General features: G+C 42.9%; 1 protein-coding gene across 5 annotated transcripts in view; it reads left to right on the top strand.

Annotated features, from left to right (window-relative positions):
- The window catches only part of ESRRB (estrogen related receptor beta), a 162,700-nt gene that overhangs the window by 76,113 nt on the left and 71,390 nt on the right, over positions 1 to 15,197 (top strand). Inside the window, exon 1 of one of the 5 annotated variants that reach the window (XM_006015317.2) lies at positions 9,602 to 9,665. The exons of the other annotated variants lie outside the window; for them this stretch is intronic. Within the exon in view, the coding sequence (XP_006015379.1) occupies positions 9,625 to 9,665 (41 nt within the window). The 5' untranslated portion in view covers positions 9,602 to 9,624. Of the gene's footprint in view, positions 1 to 9,601; positions 9,666 to 15,197 lie in introns of those variants that run through there. 5 annotated transcript variants of the gene reach the window in all.

The following is a 15,197-nucleotide window of genomic DNA, read 5'->3' as shown; positions in this document are numbered from 1 at the left end:
CGATAAAGTAGTTGTGGCTGTCTACCTCAGAAGTGTCTACATTTCTACGGTGGGTGAAGTGATTCCTGCACATGGGCTTAATTTGTGATCGGAAGGCTTTTCGGTTGGAAAGCATTATATGGTACATGTTAAGTTACTGTATTCCGAAGCAGACAACATTTTGCTTTCTACCCCCAGTGTTCTTGTTACTGATCAACTAATACAAAAATGCTTATTCTCATGTGGGGTAATAGCGGTATGTAGGCAAATAAATAAATAAAATAAAAAAATCCAAAGCTAAAAGCTTTAACAATAAAGTGTTTGAATATCGATAACATTTAGCAGCACTGTTTTGAAGCCTAAATGTTGACTGATCTGAGGGATCTATTCAAGATGATTTAAAAATATAACTAGGATAAAAATATTTTTTCTCATTCTATAGCTGGTTGGAACAAGACGAGGTGGTCTTTTGTTGGGGATACAGAGACTGAATCTTGAAGGGACAGCAAATCAGAATGCAGGCATCAAATGCTATGGCTACTATTCACTGAACACTGACTGGGAGGGAATGAACTCCATCTCAGTACAGTAGTCAGGAACCAGATGAACTTGACCCTGAAAACACAACACAAAGAGGATGGATTTTGCTGGGCTGAGTCTGAGCCATGAATCTCCCATTGGTTTACTTGGCGGTATATGGGGGGGGTTAGAGACATGGCAAGATACAGAGATCACTTTGAATTCTATGTGGAATTCTATGGATTCACTATGTGTAATGAGCTCCAAACTCCTGTGAAACGACTCTGACTGTATTGTCAAAGGGAGCACATGCCGAGGTCACCAAATGTCACTTAAATGGTTTTGGGTAACCAAATGTCTGATAGGTCAGAAAATGAAAGAGTGATAGATCAGAGCTATCCGTACCTGTAATACACTTGCACTATGTAGCAGTCACATGTACAGCCTCTTAAGTTTGGCTATTTGCTAGAAGGAAGAAAAGTAATGTTTATATGGTCTTTTAGTGTTACTTGTTCATTCTTACAAAACAGGGACAATAGGAACCATGGGGGCAAACAGTAAATTCAGATTCATTTTAATACAGGTCCATAAGGTGGGATGTGGGATAGTTTCTCTGAATTGACTTTGTAAAGGTAATGGATAATTAGGATTAATTTTTGAGCATTTGATACATGAAGCTCATTGGCTAGTGACCCAAACCTGATCCAGGTGAGAGGGAGAGAAAAATCAGGCAAGGCTAAGGATATAGGAATCAACTGAAGGAAGAGTCCTTCAGTCTAGATTATAGATAGACTCTATGGGATGCATTTGGCTTTCTCAGCTCTAACTTCCATGATTCTACAAAAAAATGGTGAGACAGGGCACCCAGCAGTCCTGGAGGGAAAGGAATCCGGTGGGCTGCATCAAAGAGTCTTTTTCTGAGCAAAGTTCTCTCCTTCCACTTTCTTTATTAAGAGGAACCAATTTTAGGTCACCAAGTGGTCAGGGCATTGCAAAAGGTGAAGACACAACTTTCACAACCCCTACCCAGTCCATAAAGTTGTTCCTCTCAGAGCTGCTGTCAGACTCCCTGGCCTGACGAGAAGGATCCTTTTCCTTTCATACCTGATTTTCTTTTCTCTCCTCAGGGGACTTAAGCTGATGTTATTGCTGTGTGAAGCTCATTCATTCTTCTGCTGGTTTTCTCCAGGAAACATGAATTTAGTTCTAGGAGAAATGTTTATAGAAGATAAGACAAAGAATTGGCCTTCAAGAATAATTTTTTATGAATTTGTTGAAACAAATGTATGCTGTTTTCACACAAAGGGTCATCATTTTACGAAGGGGAAGTGAAAACAAAAATCGACCTCTGATGCTTTCTCCCTCTGTTTTTAATTTGTTCATCAATTTGCAGGAAATAAAAAAAATTGCTAAGTTGCAGTTACGAATGTTCTGTTTGCTTGTCTGTGAGAGATTTGTGTGCCACCATACTGGTGAAATACATGCATGGTCCTTGGAGTCAGAGAAATTTATCCTCGTAATTGTTCCCTTTTCTGTCTATTATTTAGCGAGGACCCTGTTCTTGTGGCTGAGGTACAGCACTAGAGCTCAGAGAATCAAGGTTATTTTCCTCACTGTCTTACAGGCTTCCTTTGTGATCTTGGGTAAAGAACTTAGGGAAAGTCTGCCCTGCAGTGTGGTGTCACGAGTGTGTTGTCACCCTTTTCAGCTGGGTGAATTAACTATATGGAATTCCATACAGCCACGACTAGACTGTTTTCTGCTACCTGAGCTAGCTCATTGAAAGTGACTTCTCTGTGCCTCTTTCCCCTCCTCTGTAAAATGAGAATCATAATATTTCTTTTCTCCAAGCTCTTTAAGGCATGGACGGTCTTTCAGTAGGTGAAGGTATAGTGCACAGTGAAATCTCTGGGTATGGCTGTAATAATCATAAGAATGCCTTTTAATAATAGAGCCCTTGCTGTTCTATGCACAATCCCTACATTTTTGTCTTGGCAGAAGTGGAGTTCCCAAAGGTGGATGTCATAAATGCTGGGTTCTGTAACTACAAGGATGCACTTCTTAATTCAAGAGGAAAGCTTTTGTATTGTAGCACTGCACAAGCACTAACTTGTAGACACTTTTCAGGGGGAATGGCAGCCACAGAGTTATTCCTCTGAAGATGTCTTTGCGTTAGTATGTCTCTTATCTGTGTCTGTAAAACCTGCCCCTGAACATATACTGAGCTATGTAAACACTTGACTTCTGTACACAGACTAGGAAACACAGCTTTTGGAAATATTTTCCCACCTGGCCTTTCTCTTCTTTTAGTAGTTATAGGAAAATTAATTAGGATTAAACCCTGTAACAGATGTATGCACACACCCACCTGGTGCTGGAACCATTTTGTATAGTTGTGGATGGACCTGTAAGTGAAAGGATTTAGGTGTCATTAGGCTTTTTTGTTGTTGTTAAAATGTCAAGAAGCTGCTGGGCAATATATTATTAATTTTATGTTTTGTGCTTCTAGTGACCTTAATCGGGATCCAGGAACCCAATATCAGATGCCAGACAAACAGCTAGTAAGAATCCCTGTCCCCAAAGAGCTTAATGCCTAATCCTAGAGTGTGCAACAAGTGGGGGAAAAAGACTAATGGGGATGAAGAGAAGATGAGGGTAACCATGGCAGGCCACATAGTACAGGGAAGGGTGAGCCTCAGAGTAAAGAGTACAGTCACTAGAGTTTGGTGGAGGTTGCGGTGTTGCCAGCACTTGTGAGATCATTGCGATTCTTTTATTAGTTGGTATTTATTGTGGTCCCCCCTTCCATAAAGCCCTGGCTCCTGGAGTTAAGCAATTCCTTCAGAATCTCCAGTTCAGTTTTCTGCAGTAAGTTTCTAGCCCTCACAGGTGCAGAGAAAGGATGGAAATATGACTCAAGTGCACCTTGGAGGGCTGGGAAGAAATGCAGTATTTCTTATTGTTAGGAATCTCACAATTGTTAAGGTGATCTTGTAGTTTTGGGGGCCTGGATTGTGTGCTTTAATGTTTGAGTTGGTAGCTGTGAAGATGAATTTGCTGGACAGGTCTGAGCAATGGAGCAAGACATAGGGGGTCAAAATGACAGGTCTTTGTGTGACCAACTGCATGGTTGGGATAAAGTTAGACAAGCTTTTGAATGTAAGGAATTCAAAATGGCTGAAGATATTTTTGCCCCCCACAATTTCTGGACCATCAAGGTCTTTGTGCTGCACTCATGCAGAACCCCATGACTCGCATCCACTGGCTGCATTAACCCATGCAGATCAGTAACTAACTAGAAAGGAATGATGCTGTTGATGTTGGGGTGGGTGCATCAGCCCACAGGCTTGGAGGTGAGGCATGTTGCACCCTAAGGAAGCTCCCTATGCATGGTATGTCTAACTTGACAGACTGAGAAGACTTCCTCAGACTCATTCTTGGATTTACTGCTTGCCGACAGCAGGGCAGCAGTATGTTGCTTTGTTCCACTTGTAGACTAACCCCTGCTCTTCCCTATCTATGGAATTTACACTTGTTTCTTCCCAAGCTCTCCTCCCCTCTGGGGGTACATTCCTGGAAGAACTTTGCCTGTGACAGCAGATCAACAGGCTGAGACTCAAGTCCCCTCTCCTCCCTTGGATCAATACAGTGTTGGAAAATGGTGTTGGGGCTGGCATTGCCTGCTCTTTTCAAGTCTGGCATTGATTAGCTGCAGCCTGCAAATAGAACTAAGGCGGTAAAGCTCTGTGACCTCGATAACCCATCCTCAGGAGCCTGCCAGAGCCAAGGGGCTTCTTGCTGCCATCACAGCCAATAGAACCATTTCATTAGGCTGGAAAGGTTAATTGCATTGAAAACTGGCATCACTGTCAGTGCATGGCTGTCATAAAACTGCACAGCAGTGTGAGGCCTGAAACCCTCTCAGGGAACATGTGGAGTGTGGGTGGGAGGGAGTGAGGAGTCCATCTGAGCATGAACCAGCGTCACTCCATGTGCCTATATAGGAATAGTCAAAGACCCCTCTCAAGGCTCCTCTCATCTCTATTCTGCTCTTCCACTAGCTGTCCTTTGCCTCTGCTTTTGTCTTCTGCTTTCCCTTTATGGCTCTACATCTCTCTTCTCTGGTGTGGTACATCCTCTTTGGAATTTGGGTTCTCACTGATGAAAGCTGGTTCCCTGTTATGCAGCCTTCTGTAGAGCAGCGGTTGCCAAAAACGTGGCTTGCTGGCCAGGCCCAGCCCACAGGATTCTATCACAAATCTGCTGCTCTTGTGGTTAATAGAAACCAACAGCCCATAGGGATGCCATGTTATTCCTAATGGATCAGATCAAGATGGAGCATTGCAGGCTGGAACTTGTAGTCCCTGTGAACTGCAACTCTTGTCATTTTAAGGCACTTGAATTCTTCTCTATTTTATTCCAGTTCAGTGCAGAGCTCAAGCTTATGGTAAATTGTTGCTACAGTCCTTGGTTGAGCATAGTTTGGGTTCCCCCTGCTGCAAAATGCCATGTTTACATCTTGCATTCTTCCCAACTCTCAGCTGCAATTGCCACTTTTACTGAGTGCCACAGGAAACACTGATTTTTTTTTTTTCTTTTAAATCTTGGTCCTTCATCTCTAGTGTTTTATTTATTTCTTTGTAAGTTTATTTATTGCAAGATGGAAATGACTTAATCTGGTGTATGCCCTGGCTTGTGGAAAGAGAGGTGCATCATTTTTAAGTTTATTAGTTGCTGGTTAGAGGGTCGTATTTGATCAGATTTTTTGTGGACTTTTACATTTTTTTTTTAAAAAGTACAGAGCAGGCTATATAAGCCACCAACCAGGGCTTGTCAAATTAAGAACTTCTTGAAACAGCTGAAAAATTTGTGAGGGTCTAGGCAGCATGTTTTCTAGTAGCCAAAGAGGCAGTTTTCTGTTGATAGTGGATGGTCTCATGGCTAAGGCACCAGGGCTATTAGCTCTGCCACAGGTTTTCTGTGTGACCTTGGGCAAATACTTTTGCTTCAATGTGACTGAATTTTCCTCTCTATAAGAGGCAGGTGACTGCGCTAACAGGGCGTATGCTATAAGGTTTGATTCATTGCTGTTTGTAAATGCTTTCACATCCTCTCATGGAAGTGGGTTAAAAGAGGACAAAGGCTCGTTCGCCTGCTTGAAGCTGTAGGCTTGGCAAACAAACAGCCTTCACCTCGCTCATTCCTCTGGCTACAGGGGACTGGGCAACAGCTGGGAAATGTTATCTTCATTTATAGCTGCTTAAATAAAATATCCTTTTTTCCTTCTGCTTGTCTCCCACTATTGATTTTCATCCACCCACACTATCCCCCTAATGGGAGCTTTCTTCTTCCTACTAATTTTTTCCAGGACCCATGTAACAATGTGGAATGTCAGCTTTAACAAGATGAGCAAAATGTTTAAAAGACAAAAATTTTCACTGTTGGAAACCAGAAAATGGGTACATGGGGAGACCAGCATGTGGGCTGCTGCCTTCAAACCAGGTCCTTTGTGGTAGACTCAGCGACATCCTAAAGCCAGGATGTATTTATTGCAATATCGCAAAGATTCAGGGTTATGATGTCCTGTCTTAGCCAGTAGCACATTGGGATCAGTGTCCTACCAGCATGGGACAGATATCTTGGAGTTAAAACACATCTTCAACCAGAACCTTTGTGGCTGGTTATCCAGGCTCCTTACTTTCTGGAGATACAGCAGTGTTCTGCTCTCAGAACAAAAAAGATCCCCACTTTTCATTTATCCTCAGTCCCCCAGCCTGGGACATCCTAAGACTCAGTCATTCCCATGACCCTGTTGCCCTCCATCAAGAAGAGGAGAATATGGTGTGTAGGGACCTTCTGCCACAGCTTCAAAGGAAGAGAGAGAAGGAGAGAGAGAGAAAAACCAAGAGAAGACTAGAGGTTTGAAGCATGAAAGCGAGACAGGAGGATGGGAGGAATGTCTTGTCAGTGTCAAGAGGGTTGTTTTGTGTTCTGAAATGCGGTTCCCATGTGCACTGGGATTTCTGTGGGAAGGGCACTGTGAAGAGCTCTCTCTTTAATACAGTGTATGCTTTATCTCCGCAGACTTCTTGCAGACTTAGTTTAAAGATCTCAGCTCAATACCATTAGTGTATCTCTGCTGAAGGCCCTTTATAAAATTGATTAGAAAGTGGGCTTTTGCATGTGTGTGTGTGGGCTCTAATCTGATTTGAGTCCAAGATTCTATCTTTAATTCAGTGCATCGCGGCAACTACCTCACGAACTTCACTGAGAGTCAGGGCTCCTAATTTGGTTTGAGAATACATTAGCAAAACGAGCTCAGAAGGCCCCTTTTGAGAGAGGGGGGTTCTGTATGGGGAAGCTGGGTGGGGGGGGGGGGGTGGGTTGACTTGATGGAGAAGTGACGTGGATTTAAACAAGATCCTGGGCATGATATTCTTGCAATGGTTCCGAAAAGAAAAGAAAAGAAGGAAAGAGCAAGATTGATTGCTGGGCCTTGTACAAATGATGGAGAACAAAGTGAACCTCAAGTAGGCTTAACCCTTACTACTCCAGCCAACAAACAAAGCCTAAGGAGCTGTTCATTCAGCACTATTTTCCCCCTTCTCTGCTCCTCCTTCCCCGCCCCCCCCATTTAGATTGGTGCACCATGCAGACACTAGTGATATAGAATCAAAGATGCATCTTTGGGGACTGGGCTGATCCAAAGAAGAAAAAGATTCCCACCCACCAGTTCTGCCTTCATTTTCAGAGGTGACAGTGAAAGCAGGAGGCAGTTAACACCCATTTTACATTGGCCCTAATGGGGAACCGCCTTGTGTATAATACTTACCTGTCATATTTGCCACATTTCACTCTAAAATTTGAGAATTCATTGATTACTGGGGGGTCAGGGATTGTGTGACAGTCTGTACACTGCAAAACCGATATTTTAGTAAAACCCCCAAATATCCAAAAGTCACCATGGATTACTCCCCTTCACTTATAAAATAATTAACATGCAATTAAAAAATGTTCATTAACTAAGAGAAAATTATTGCTCTTTTCTATAGGGTGTTATGAGATTAACCGAGATTGACAAAAGTAAATATTTAATATGAAATGTTAATTGATACACTGTTAAACATACAGTGGATGGTGTATTAATTCAGCTTTATGGCCAAGGTTTTGCATAAACAGATCTGGGGGGAAATCCAAGTTCTGCCTCCATCAGTAACCATACCACATTCCCTTTGCAATTAGGTTGTTTTATGTTTTATGGCTGTGAGTATGCAAACTCTTAATGTTTTAGGTCTGCAGCTGCCCAGCAGTAAATCAGCAGACTTCATTTACTTTGAGGGACCTAAACCATTTTATACCAGATTGGTCCCTGATTATGGGAGGTGAGGCAAAATTCTCAAACAGAGGTGCCTGAATTATGCCCACAAAATATTTGCAGACAAACATGCACAGACAAAACGCTCAGGCACAGAAAAAGTTGCTGGAAGATGCAGCAACAAGTTCATAAGTACAGTTGAGTGTATTTTATTTTTCTGTTTTCTGTGTCAAGTGTACATTTGTGGGAGCACCAATATATTTTGTGGGGAGCAACTGAGGTAACTGTGCTTGAAAATATGGTTCCCTCTGTGCAACGTGTGTGTGTGTTGCCATTGTTGTAGAAAGTGTAATGCTGGATTTCCTGGCTTTGGTACCTCTAAAAGCTTAAGCATAATATTCCCTTAGGATATTATCTTCCATTTGATTACTTGGATTAAAAAAAATACAAAGAGAAGAACTGGGCACAATGTGTTAAGCAAGTTGCTCTATACTTTGCAGCAACTCATGTGTTAAGCAAGTTGCTCTATACTTTGCAGAAATTAATTCCTTCACATTTCCGGTAGGTCACATTTTGGATGGAGCCACTTGATCCCTGTTTAAAAATAAGGAACAGTCAGAAGTGGCTTCTTAGTATTTGAAGTTTCCCAGATATCCCAGAATGTTCTCATGGATGGCCCTACCACTATCGCTTGGATATGAATGGGATAATGCTATAGGATTTGACCATCTGGAACATCACATCATATTTTTCAGTCTTATCCAGGTACCACCAGGGTCCTGCAGATTGTATCCCCATGTGGTTAACTGGTGAGTTTTGTTTTTCTACCTTCCCTGAAAAATTACCGATGTCAGCTATTTTAGTTCAGTAGCCTTCTCTAATGAGCTACAGTTCTATACCAGCTTTCCCATCCAGTCAGCACTGCAGTGCAGAGAAATAATCCAATTTTGCTTGATTATTAATAATTACTCTGTGCTGCTATTTTTTCAGTAGATTGATTAAAATAAACCCTGATGCAATGGGATACACCATCCTTCTTACCTGTGTTCCTTTAGCTCTTTCACTTCCATCAGCCCTGGTCCTCTAGGATACAGGGACCACATGGTTACGTGTAAGGGATTGTGGTCAGTAAGAGGGACCTTTACAAAATGGCTTTAACAGTATGCATTCTTAGTAAAATATTGGCTGCTTGCTTTATAAATGAAGCTGAGCAGAATTCATCCATCTGGGTTTGAGAATTCAGGAACCCTGAATTTTATTTTAGGTTTTGGATATGCACCCGGGAGATAGTCTGGTATTTATCTCAAACCCCTGGGTTATACCTAGCTGACATTTGAAGCCAAACAAAATAATTGAGTCTTTTGCATTTTGTTTTTCAGAAGCACGTATCAGCCCAGGCTTGCATACCTGGGAGGATTTCACTCTGGAAATTACCCCTCATTGCAGCCTTGCAAGGTCTTGTTACAATCCAACCAGGAAGTTCCCTCTAATATCTGGAAATAGGCAAAGGAAGGGATCATTCAGTCCCACATGGCCTGAAACTCTATCCAGCAGCTCTGCAGGGACAGAGGAACGTTAATGCGTTTGCAGAATTTCCAGAAACCGAACCATCTCAGCGAAATTACATACACAAAAATAGGAAAATTAACATTGATGGGGCCAGCTGTTTACACTGGAATTGTGCTGGGTCAGAAGCAGTTGTTCCCAGGGCTGAAACCCAATCCTTGTGGGTTTCTTGAGTGGCTCCCATTCTGTATGGTATTAAGCTTTTATCTTTACACAGGTTTCTTATAGATGCTTGGGCCTGAGTGATGTTGCAGCTGTATCCCAGCTACCTAGAGGGATTCATTTGGTAATTGATGTGACCAATGATTTTTCTATTGAATAATTGCTGTCACTGGAGGCTGGGGTGCTCCCATGTCAGGTGGCCTGCTCTGTGTAGTGGATAGCATATTTAATCCTTGTTTTAGCTTGGTGTCTTACCTGGGTTTCTCCTGGTTTTCTTTCTTTTCTGGGGGTGTTGCTGGGGCAAAACATATAGTTGGGTCTGGACTGAATTTTTTGCAATGAGTGAGGAAAATTAAACTCTTTGTTTGCAGGTTATGAATCCAAGTCAATAGATGAGCCATCCATACACAGAAGAACTTATTTACTGAAGAACACCTATGGGGTGGCCTGAATAGAGTGGATGAACCTACTCATAGTTGACCGTGAAATGGCTTCCCTGGGTTATACCACTGGATAACAGTGGGGACTCAGTTCTTCATTTTTCCCATTGATACTCAGAGGAGGTGAACTGTAGTGATCACCAGCTGGTTAACTAGTGCCACTGTCAATCCCCACAGCATGGCCTGCCATTCTGTCAGCCTTGTTCTCTCTCTGTCCTTTCCTTGAAATAACTGTGCCTTTGATCTAATTGTTTCAAGAAGGGCTTATTCAGCCAAGGCAGGCAGGCCTCTAGAATATGGAGAAGGACTTTGCAAATCCACCCTGTCAAAAGAAAGGTACAAGGTAGTGCTAGTGTCCACCATATTCAGCTGAATACATGCAGGTCTTGTATCTGTAGATCTAATTCCTTTTGAAGTCAATGGCAACCTCTCTATTTAACTTCAGTGCAAGATGGACTTATTTTTGCAGGATTTTCAGTGGAGTTACAAAATATTGAGATTGGATTTAGGTAACAGACAAAGTGTTTCAATGGTTGATCATGTCAACAAATTCTTTCTTGGCAGATTAGAATTCTATATAATTCTGCAGTTTGTGTAGGAACCAAGGAACCCGTGCTCTCTCTATTACAAGTGAACAAGCAAGAACTTCTGTTCACGCTCATGTCAAAGTGAACAGAATGTTCGATTACTTTTTACAAGTTGATAAGATACTAGAATTTCTGAGCCTCTGACCAGACCCTAGCTCTGAGTTCATTACATAGCAGGAAAACTGATGTAAAGCTTTTATGGTAGCACATGAGAACACAGACCAAGATTTGTCCATGAGCACTAAGCTTGCAAAACAGAGTGGTTGGTTTTGGCTGCATGTGGCTAATCTTTGCCTTGTATAAAGCACTGAATAATTAATATATGAGTTAAGGACACAGCTGCTGCTGTACTCTTGAATTTCCAGGGTTTCTCTTTTAGTGTTTACAGTTTTTTAAGATTACTTACATGTACTCTGTATGTGCCTCTCTCATTTATATGGCTGGGGAAGCCAGTGAGGAAGTGTCCAAAACATTTTTCTGTATATTACACATATATGAAGAAAACATGAAATGTTGTATCTGGTGCACATAAGGGTAGAGCAAGGTAAGACTGAGATGCAAGATATAGCACAGTTGAATGGAGTGGGGACTAGAGCTGACTCAGTTTTGGACTTGCCATCTAATGGGGGAAAAACATTGGCATTTCCATCTAATGGAGGGGGGGGAAATATTTTTATATGTTTCATAAAAAAATAGGATGTAAACCCAACAGTTCAATATTTTTAGAAAATAAAAATGAAAGAAGAGCTTTGTTTTAGAAACTTTTAAGACATTTAGTTTGGTTATTTTCTGAACATTTTTTAAATGAATTGATCTCAGCCAGTCAAAAAAAAAGTTACAGGGCAGTATGTGCAGCCTATAGGGAGGTTGCATAATGTTTAGAAAATAATAAAGCATTTGGTTTTAAGTCACTCTGAAGAAAAACTTAAAAAAAAAAAGAATCTTGAACATGACCCAATTTTGTATTGAAATGAAAATTACAGTTTTTGGCAAAATAAAGTTTTTCTGAAAATTTGTCCACCCACTCTAGTTAGGATGCAACAGCAAAATGGATTTATGATGATGGGGTCAGGAGACGGGAGGAGTGTGAAATGGGACCTAGGGAGATAGAGATAGGATTAGACGGTGTTAGAGATAAGGTTATTGTGCAGGTTGGTTCACAGGGTAATGAGTTTAAGGTGCATTGAGATGGGTTTGAAGGAGGACAGAGTTGGTCTCAATAAAACTAATACTTAATATAACAGATTTATAAAGTGTATGTTGTGTTTCTTTCTTGGCTTATCCACATAGAAGGAAATGGCTGCCTACTTCTGTCAACTAATGGAGTTGCCCTGTTAGTGGAAAAATTAGAGGTCTCTGTTATAATGCTGAAGGAATAGGCTCAGCTTCTACCAGCAGCCTATGGTGGTGATTCTTTTGTGAGTGCTTCAGTCTGTCCATCTGTCATGGCATTTTTAAGGCATGCATCCCATGTTACCTATACACTTTATATCTTCAAAGCACAGCATAAATGTCAACTAATTCATGCTCTCAGTGTTTCTGGAATGTGGGTCAGTCTGTACTGTTATCTGCATTTTTCACCTGGAAAAACTTAAAGGCAGTTGAAATGACTTGCCCAAGTCTTTTGTGGAACTTTGTGTTAGAGCTGGAATTCGGATACTTCCTGGCTCCATGGTCCCTCAGCCCACAGCACTTCTCATGAGACCTTACCCTTGGTAGGCCATACTGCATTCCCCAACACACCATCTTAGCAGACTGGGGGATACCAAGCCAGTCTGCTTCCGAACAGCCCATCACCGCTAGCTCTACACGCTCGTGGTCTACACCCTCCATCATCCCATCCTCATGTCCCATACAGACACCAAGTGGCAGGACACCCTCATCCTTGCTGAGGGTCCCTGGTGGACAAGCTTGTATTCCATTCTGGTCCTGCAAGCCACTGGAGACCCCAGCTGATGGCTCCACCATGGGCATGCATCTGGTGTGGTTCATGGACTTCCCCAATACCTGCCCTTTCTGTGAGCAGAGGGAGACCCTGGCACATGCTTACCTGGAGTACACCAGGCTACAGTCCCTTCACTGCCTCCTCCTGAACCTCCTGCTGCAGTTCTGGCTGCACTATTCCCCTCACCTTTTTCTTTATTGCAGTCCCCATCAGTGGACCTGGCAAGTCCTAGTACCTTCTGGTCAACCTCCTCCTGGTCCTAGGCAAGCTGGCAATCTATCTGACCAGGAAGGAGGCTGTAGTCAGGTGGATCCCCAGGGGTGGGGAGCCCGCTATCCTGTCCCTGGTCAGTTCATGTCTTTGGGCAGAGTTTCATTGGGCAGTGTCTACTGGCTCCTCGAGCTCATTTGAGAGCCAGTGGGCACTTGGCAGTCTGCACTCTGTCTGGTGTCCTCTGCTCAGTGTCTTCCCTTGGTGAACTTGTTTTGATCCTTTGACCTTCACTCCTGTCCCTATTTTGTCCTTTAGGTGTCCCAAGGGATCAGTAATGCAATGAGTGTCTCCTTAGTGGCCCCCCTCATGAAGGGGGGAGCTTATAGGTCTACTTGGTGGTCTTTGGCCCACATTCTGGAATGGCACATCAGAAGGCCTGTCTCTGTAGCCAGTGATCTGTGTGGTAGACTATGCTGGCCTTCCTATGAGTATGGTGAACTCATGATCTGAGATGTATAGTACAACTCTGGGATATGCATGGGACGAGGGCATACAATGAGTTAGAGGAAGATGTGATTCAGGAAGCCATTATCAATATAGTGAGTCATAGAGGAAGCTCAAAAAGAGACTGTGGCAGTAATAGGCCATATTAGGGGTAGGTGAAATGGGCTGTATTTGATTCAGATTCAGCCTGAATCGGGGGGAGTGATTAGATTCATTGATTCGGATCACTGTCTCTGATTCGATTTGGCTGAATCTGAATCTGAAGATGTGATGTTGATTTGGAGATTCAGCAATTCGGCCATAGACACAGCTTTAAATATTTTTTCTCATACCTCAAGGTACCAGGTGTGGCTTGTGAATGCTGAGATGCTGGGGTGGATGGAGCATCCCACAGGAGTGTTGCCCCACCGCCCAGGTCCGCCACTGAGTTCACAGGGGGGCCCCCCTGTGCCTCCCTGGCTCAGTGATCAGCTGCAGGGGGAGCCTGGGTGGGCATCCCGACCCAGGAGGCACCAGTTGCCAAGCTGAGGGGGTGTGCAGGCCCCCACACATCCCGAGCGCTCCCCAGCAGACCCAGAAGTGGACCAGAAGTGCTTCTGGTCCACTTCTGGGTCTGCTGCCAAGCGTGCTGGAGAGCTTCCCACGCTCCTATGGGAAGCTCCATCCACCCCAGTATTGCAGCATTCACGAGCCTCCTGGTACCTTGAGGTATGTAGAAAAAACATTTAAAGCTTTGTCTATGTCCGAATCATTGAATCTTTCCGAATCTCTCCGAATCTATTTGAAGGGTTCCAATTCGATTCAGAGAGATTAAAGTGTCTCCGAATTAGATTTGGATTTGGAGATTCAGCCACCAAATCGGGCCGAATCTCCGCCAAATCAAATCAGGGACTGAAGCTTTGCACAGCCTATATGGCTTTGAGGAGACAAGACTTGAAGAGCACAGAGCAGCCTGGAGGGAAAGGAAGTTGGGATACAGGCTTAGTCTGAGGTCAAAGGGAGGTGGGTTGGCACACAAACTCCAGATGAGGTTGGAGGGTGTGGAGTTATAGATCCTGTCTTTCTGCATCACATTGATCTCATATACTGAGTGTTTCATTTATATAATGTGGATATTTTGTATGGATTTTTTAACCTTTAGATGGCCAGTAGTTTCCCACTTTGTAAGAGAGAGAGAAGCTGAGTGGCACTGGGATGGAAAACAGACTTCAAGTGTGGGTGAAGGTATTTCCAAAATGGCCCAGAAATTCAGAACCAGCATAAAAACAGCACATTTAGCTTTTCTAGACTGAATCAGAAGAAAATGTATTATCACAGTAGCACCAATATTACGTTGGTACCTAGGAGCCCTGGTCATGGCCAGCAGCCCCTTTGTCTTAGACGATCTATAAACACAGAACAAAATGTGGCCTGATTATCCTTTCCTATGTCTCTTGCTCTAGACGTTGATAGAAAGTGTGTACCAAATCCAACAAAGCCAAAATGGTGGTGTTTTACATGCACTTTGTACTGGTGTGAATGTCTGTTTAAAGATCAGGGCAAGGAAGAGTCAGCTTTATGACTTTAACCTTCCATAGGCAAGTGGAAAATCCTGATTGGAGTGATGAGAGTGACATTTTTTAAAATTCAGGCATGTTCCCAATGATTTCTTCATGAGAGAGAGCAAGAATGGTGGAAGGGGGAGAGGGAGGCACCACATGCCATATTTCATGTTCCTTTGGTGTTACAGAAAGTGGCAGTTTGTCAGCCCAGTGGAGTATCTAAGAGGACATGTTCTTGTGGGGTATAGAGATGTTGCAGGGAAATGTCTGTTACAGTAAGCATACTTATTACTTAACTCAAAAAGGGAACATTTCTTGTGTTATATGTGAAGTGGCCATCTGTCCACTTCTGTATGACAAAATATTCCAGTGGCACTATGGGGTATGTTATCTCAGAGGCATCAGAGGGAAGGCTTTTGCTGCCTC

This window comes from Alligator sinensis, unplaced genomic scaffold (assembly GCF_000455745.1).
Source record: "Alligator sinensis unplaced genomic scaffold, ASM45574v1 scaffold280_1, whole genome shotgun sequence".
Taxonomy (NCBI): Eukaryota; Metazoa; Chordata; order Crocodylia; family Alligatoridae; genus Alligator; species Alligator sinensis.
Note: the sequence above shows the minus strand (reverse complement) of the source record. Positions and strands in the feature narration are given on the sequence as shown.